The sequence below is a fragment of the Psammomys obesus genome, unplaced genomic scaffold (assembly GCF_907164565.1).
Source record: "Psammomys obesus unplaced genomic scaffold, mPsaObe1.curated_primary_1811, whole genome shotgun sequence".
Lineage (NCBI taxonomy): Eukaryota > Metazoa > Chordata > Mammalia > Rodentia > Muridae > Psammomys > Psammomys obesus.
In genome coordinates this window covers 25064207-25071166 of record NW_026595981.1, presented here as the reverse complement: position 1 = coordinate 25071166, position 6960 = coordinate 25064207, and the positions used below count along the sequence as shown (strand labels likewise).

Genomic DNA, 6960 nt, shown 5'->3' with positions numbered 1-6960 from the left:
ATAGATAGATAGATAGATAGATAGATAGATAGATAGATAGATAGATAGATAGATAGATAGATAGATAGATAGATAGATAGATAGATAGATAAGTAAATAAATGCATCCACAATACCCTGCTGGTCTTCAGCATTTCCTCAGTCACATCATTCCAGATGCCTCTCTGGAGACAGTGAGTCAGTCACTGAATGTCTTGATTTATCCTCAATTACCTTTCTATTCCCATTCACCACAGTTGCCCCAGCCCTCATCACCTTCCCGGGGACCTCAGCTGTTTTTCTCACACCCAGTCTTGCTCCTGTGTACCTATACAACAGCCCAAACAGACTTTTCCTCTCCTCACCTTAAGGACTAAATTCAGGGCCTCATGCCACAGAGCAAACTGTTTCCTTGCTGTGTTGGAGATTGAACTCAGGGCCCTGCATGTTCTAGCCGAGCCCTCTGTCACAGAGCTATGTCCCTCGCCTGAGAACAGTGTTTTAAAAAAATGAAAGTCAGATCACCTCACTCCCTCACACTTCAGGATCTTCCTGTGCTTCTTGTGTGTAAAGCCATTCTCCTTAGTAAGGCCTACAGCCCTCCTGGGACCACTCTTATATACTCTCCAACCTCATCGGGGCCTCCCACAGCTTGCTGCCTGCACCCCCCACCACACCCATCTTTTTGAACACATCACTGGCACGTACCACTCCTCTTTCCTCCTGAAGGCTTTGTCTATTCCTTATGTCTTCCTGGCTCCTCATTCCTCCTCCCTTTCTTACTGTCTCCTTCCCTTTCATCAGTCAGGAGTGCAGCTGCAGTCTGCATGTGGCAGGTGTTGAGTAAACACCTGTGAGGTGAATGAATGCCACACGCCAGAACTTCAGCTCAGAGCCCGTGCCCCCCACCCCTCTCCTCGGTGCTTCAGATTGACTTAGGGCCTTATCATACCTTCTGGGCAAGCACTCTGTCGCTGAGCTACACTCTCAGCCGATGTGGTGGTTTCTCAGAGTGCGTCAGACCTGCAGCGAGTTTCTGAGGTGCTGTCGTCGTGGGCATGCGGTGGCTCTGTCTCTCACTTTGCTGCTGTCTCTTGCTCTTGGCTTAGGGCAGCATCTCATCACGGCAGTTGCTGACCATCTCTTCGGGCTGAAGACAACATCATGGTGAGTAGAGGGCACACACAGGGTGTGGCAGGTCCCTGACTCCCCGCTTCTGTTCCCAGTGATGGGCTAGGATAGGAAAATAAAAGAAGGGACAGTGTTGAGAGTTGCCTGTCTTCTCTTCTCAGAGACCGGTTCGTGGGATGGCCTTATGCTTCGTAGGAGAAGCTTAAGATGAGAGCAGACCTTTGCGTGGGAAAGGACATAGAGTTTAGAACCCAGAGCTAAATCTGTGGTCTCACCGACTTTTTGTGACTTTTCGTCACGTTCCTTGTTGTGCGTCCTCTGTAAAATGGGAATGGCAGTCTCTACGTATGGGATTTTTTTTTGTGTGTGTGTGGATTCAATAAAATCATTTATATGGATTTATTTTATTTAAAGTTAGTTTCTAAATAACCCAGGCTGACTCTGGAGTTGGAGGTTGGCCTTGAATTCACAGCAGTTAGCCTCCGGAGTATGGGATTATAGGCATGGTCCCGCCCTTGCTGTTATAGGAGCATGGACTTGCTGTGTATTCAAAGATGACCTTAAAGTCCAGTCCTCCCTCCATCTTCCAAGCAGTAGGCTTCCAGGCATGCACCTCCTGGCTCAGTGGTGAGCACTCCTCACGAGCTTTCGGCACACTGTGCCCATGCTTCTTTTCCTGACAGGGAACTGGGGAGACTCCGGAGTGTGATTGAGTTGGACAGCCCTTCTATGACTGCTGAGCAGGTAGCTGCCATTGAACAGAGTGTCAATCAGAAAATCCGAGATCGGCTGCCTGTGAGTGTGCGGGAGATGAGCCTGGATGACCCTGAGGTGGAGCAGGTGAGAAGAGCAGCAGGCAGCAGTTTCTACAGAGTGGCTGTCCAGGCTCCTCACTGAGATTCAGACAGCCCTATGACTGTTCCTCTCCTCCAGGTGAGGGGCCGGGGTTTGCCGGATGACCACGCTGGGCCCATTCGAGTTGTTACCATTGAGGGCGTTGATTCCAACATGTGCTGTGGGACCCACGTGAGCAATCTCAGTGACCTTCAGGTAAGTGTGGAAGGGTAAGGAGTGTTTGAGGACCAGGGCTGGGGGTGGTAGATGAATCTCTTAGGTCCCTCAGAGCTAAGGAGGGGTCTGGTCTCCCTTGTTCTAAGACCCACTGTGGTGTATGTGTTTGTCACCTGCTTTGTGTAGGTCATTAAGATTCTGGGCACTGAGAAAGGGAAAAAGAACAAAAGCAACCTCATATTTCTGGCTGGGAACCGGGTGCTGAAGTGGATGGATCGAAGTCACGGAAGTGAAAAGGCCCTGACCACGCTACTTAAGTATGTCCTGCTCCTTGCTCCCAAGGTCTGCACTCCTGGGCTTATTTCCCCCTGCAGGGGCGACAGAATGACTTGCTCTGGAGGGTAAGGTGCTTTGGGTGGTAGCTCAGGCCCACAAACAGTGGGTTAGTCCTCTGTATCCTCCCTCCCAGTTGCTCCAGGGTATCTTGGCATGGTCACACCGTGAGGAAGGCACCCCAACTGTGGAAGCACCTGGGCAGTTGGCCAGTCTCCATTAACATTTGTCTTACAGGTGTGGAGCGGAGGATCACGTGGAAGCAGTGAAGAAACTCCAGAACGCCACCAAGCTCCTGCAGAAGGTGACTAGTTTCGTGGGGAATGGAGAGGGCCTAAGCCCATGAGTGGATTCTCAAGAGGGTTTGAGGGCAGCACCAGAGGAGAGATGACGGTGCCCTCTGTTGTCTTTTCCACCTGTCTGCATTCTCTCATCCGTTTCAGAACAACCTGAACCTCCTTAGAGACTTGGCTGTGCACACCGCCCACAGCCTCAGGAGCAGCCCGGCCTGGGGAGGGGTGGTCACACTACACAGGTGAGAAATCACAGGCTCAGGTCTCAGCCTCTCCCCAGAAGGCCGTGCACAGTGGGCCGCGGGTTGCTAAGTGCTTGGTATCCTAGGCCAAGCGGACCCCCAGAGTGTGCTGCTGCCCTCCTGGGTTCAACAGTAACATCACTGTAAGTGTAGGCTTCGCTGGCCTGGCACCATCTGACAGATCTCCCCGGATCTTGGGGATCCTCTGTAAACCGCTGAAGCTAAGGATGTCTTTGCCATGCTAAGGGGTCTGGGACCTTGCTCTCAAACAGGAAACAATGAGGACTGTCAGATGTTGGCCTGCCTCAAGAGGAGGAGCCTATCCTTCTGTGTGTCACGGCTTCATCCTGGGTCTCACGTCTGTGTCCTTTGTCGTAGGAAAGAGGGCGATTCTGAATTCATGAATATCATTGCCAATGAGATTGGGTCAGAGGTAAGAGGAGCATGAGAGTCCTCCACTGTGAGGCTCTGGGAATGAGGGAGTTAGCTTAGCCAAAGTCTCTCCAGGTTAACAGAAGAAGAGTTAAAACATTTCATCCAGATTGTTTTCCGAGTACTGGCCACAACCAAGTTCTGTTGTTAAGAAAGCTTGGAAGACAGCATTTGTAATTTGAAGTGATGAATGCTGGAGGCAGAGCACATCACCTAAAGGGAATGAGAGGCTTCAGGGCTGGGCCACAAAGCCTGCTGAGAGGGGCTCAGGTAGCCAAGGGGCAGAGTGGCCAGAAGGAGGAAGTGACATGGTGGTTTAGGCAGTGGTGGTCCGGTTCACCAAAGTCAGGAAACGGTGGTGGAAGTGAGACCACGAAAGGTATTTTCTGCTCGGTACTGTCAGCGGCCCTCTGCCTCCTCCTAGTGTTTAAGCTCCTAGCCATTCTCCTAAAGCTTGGCCTAGCATGCCAGAGTGGAAGGCTGCCTCATCAGTGACATGGCCGTGGTTAGAGGGAGCTGCCTGTTCCTGACAGGAAAGTTTGGGGCTTGCAGAAGTTGACCCCGTGTGTGCTTATCATCTGGTCTTACCTCTTAGGATACCCTCCTGTTCTTAACCGTGGGGGACGAGAAAGGTGCGGGGCTCTTCTTACTAGCAGGCCCAGCGGAGGCTGTGGAGACCCTGGGGCCCAGGTAATGTGAGGTGGGGAGGGTGCGAGCTGCTAGCATGCTGATGTAGCCCTGTGCTGCTTAGCAGAGGTCGTCACATCTGTGCTGTCCTTGGTTCAAAGGCACCTGAAGCGGGCTGAGCAGATGTGGTCCAACACCAGCACTCCCGGTGCGGCAGATGAGGGACCTAACATCATGCACTTGAGGTCTCACAGTTACGGTGGCAGAATAAGCCGGGCGCTGTGATCCCAGCACTCAGGGAGGCAGAGGCAGCCGGATCTCTGTGAATTCGAGGCCAGCCTGGTCCACAAAGCGAGTCCAGGCAAGCCAAGGCTACACAGAGAAACCCTGTCTCAAAAAACTAAAGAACAAACAAACAAAATGGCAGAATGAGCCTCAGGGCTTTTTGTTTGTTTTAAACAAAATTGACCCTAGAGCAGTGCTTCTCCTTTTAATCCAGCTCCTCATGTCGTGGTGACCCCCAACCAAAAATTATTTTGTTGCTGCTTCAAAACTGTAATTTTGCTACTGTTATAAACTGTACTATAAGTAGCTGATATGTAGGTTATCTGATAGGCAACCCTGCGAAAGGATCTTCCCACCCCGAAGGCATTGCAACCCACAGGTTGGGAACCACAGTCCTAAATCTAGGAATTGTGTGACCCTGTCCCTGGGGAGCTGGGAACGAATGTCTGTCTGCTCAGCCCAGGTTGGGATCCAAAACAGGAAAGTACAGCTACCGTCAAAGTCAGGGTTGGTGGGCCAATGAGTGAGATTTGTGGAGTTTACTTAGGGAATATGGGCGAGGGGCTGCTTATGAGCCCCGCTGACTCCAAGACAGCTGAGTCATGACAGCGTACCCTAGCAGTGACAGCTCACACAGTTGGGAGCCTGGAGCTCACTGCGTGAAGAATGCACACGGTGTTCTTCTGCCCATGCCTGTGTTTAGCTGCCTGCTATCCCTCAGAAGGGCAAGAGCTGCACAGTGCCTGTCTGTTTCTCAGTGCACAGCTCTGCCTCTGGAGTTCAGGGTATGCACTGCTTCCAGCCTTGTAGTTTTCTTTTCTTTCTTTCTTTTTTTTTTTGGGGGGGGGGTGCGGACAGGGTTTCTCTGTGTAGCCTTGGCTATCCTGGAACTCACTCTGTAGACCAGGCTGGCCTCCAACTCACAAGATCCTCCTGCTTCTCCCTCCTGAGTGCTGGGACTAAAGGTGCATGCCACCTTGCCCTGTCTTTTCTTGTTTTAAATTACATCCAGTGGTCTATGACGCCTGTTCTTTTGGGTATTAGAGTTTTCAGTCATTATTGGCTCTCTGGAGTGTGTGTCTCTTGGAAACGTTGAAGGAAAACATATTTACAGTGGAGATTCCTAACAGGCAGCCACATGTGGCCTGCAGTTTGGTTTGGCATGGGCACGGTCCCACCCCTCGCTCCCTTTTTTCTACCCCTCTTTTTTTTTTTTTTTTTTTGAGACAAGAGTTTCTTTGTGTAGCCTTGGCTATCCTGGACTTGCTTTTTGCTTCGTAGACCAGGCTGGCTTCAAACTCACAGAGATCTGCCTGCCTGCTGTGTGCCACCACATCTGGCTTTTTTTGATAAGGTGTTATCCTGTAGCCCAGTCTAGTTTCAAACTCTCGATCTTCCTGTTGCCACCTCTCAAGTATGTCCCAATACTTGTACTTTAGTACATACTTCAGGTATGTACTAAAAATAATTTCCCCGGCTGTCCTCAAACTTGCAGTCCTCCATCGGCCTCCTCCTCCTCCTTCAAAGACTTATTTATTATTTTATACCGTATTCTGCCTATGTGTATGCCTACATGCCAGAAGAGGACACCAGACCTCCTTATAGATGGTTGTGAGCCGCCCTGTGGTTGCTGGGAATTGAACTTCGGACTGTTGGAAGAACAACCAGTGCTCTGACCCTCTGAGCCATCTCTCCAGCCCATGCATCAGCCTTCTGATTGCTAGAAATCACCTAGTCTCCTTGCTCTAAGCCCTGAGGACTGCCCTTGATTTTTGGCTTTTCACAGACCATTTCCATAACTATTTCTCCATTCTCTAGGGTGGCCGAAGTGTTGGAAGGCAAAGGAGCAGGGAAGAAAGGCCGCTTCCAGGGCAAGGCCACCAAGATGAGCCGACGAGCAGAGGTGCAGGAGCTTCTGCAGGACTACATCAGCACACAGAGTTGTGAGGAGTGAGGGCAGAGGATGTCAGTTCCTGTTACCACAGCAGCCTCTGGACAGTAAAATAGTTTGACTCTAAATGATTGTGTGCTATCGTTTAAGTTGGTGTGCGTAATTTGCACCATGCGTTCCAGTGTGCTGATGTGATTAGCACCCTTGTGAAGTTTCTAACATGGCTCCTGTTAGGTCTCACCTTCACGAATGGATACGTGCTGACTAAGTCCCACTGAAATCTTCATGGCATGGTATAGTTATTTATGGCTAAGGTCAGGCTTGATCCAGGGCTTAGCCTCACCCAGCTGTGCTTGCTTTATTTGATCTTTGTGTTTTTGAGACAGTCTTTTTATGTCACCCAGGCTGGCCTCGCAATCTGCAGTGCTACCAGGGTTCAGATGTGTGTGTGCTTGTGTGTATAGAGACCACAGCAGTTGTCCTCAAGGCACGGGTTCATGTTTAAATTTTGTAATTTATTCATTTATTTTTGCAAGAGCACCTCTGCTAGCCTGGAACTCGCCAAGTAGGCTACGCTGCTCAGTGAGCCCCAACGATTCTGTCTTTGCCTCCCCAACACTGGGATTGCAAGCATGCACCACCATGCTGACTTTTTTTTTTTGAGATAGGGTTCCTGTGTATCCCTGACTGGCCTGGAACTCACGGTGTAGACCAGGCCGGCATCAAAGTTACAGAGA

At 50.5% G+C, this 6960-nt stretch overlaps 1 protein-coding gene across 1 annotated transcript in view; it reads left to right on the top strand.

Moving 5' to 3' along the window:
- Window positions 1–6351, top strand: part of Aarsd1 (alanyl-tRNA synthetase domain containing 1) — a 9339-nt gene extending 2988 nt beyond the window's left edge. Inside the window, exons 4-12 of the mRNA XM_055620240.1 lie at window positions 1088–1145; window positions 1793–1949; window positions 2043–2159; window positions 2307–2437; window positions 2691–2757; window positions 2897–2988; window positions 3367–3421; window positions 4016–4110; window positions 6151–6351. Of these exons, the coding sequence (XP_055476215.1) occupies window positions 1088–1145; window positions 1793–1949; window positions 2043–2159; window positions 2307–2437; window positions 2691–2757; window positions 2897–2988; window positions 3367–3421; window positions 4016–4110; window positions 6151–6286 (908 nt within the window). The 3' untranslated portion in view covers window positions 6287–6351. The remainder of the gene's footprint in view (window positions 1–1087; window positions 1146–1792; window positions 1950–2042; window positions 2160–2306; window positions 2438–2690; window positions 2758–2896; window positions 2989–3366; window positions 3422–4015; window positions 4111–6150) is intronic.
- Window positions 6352–6960: the final 609 nt, after the last annotated feature.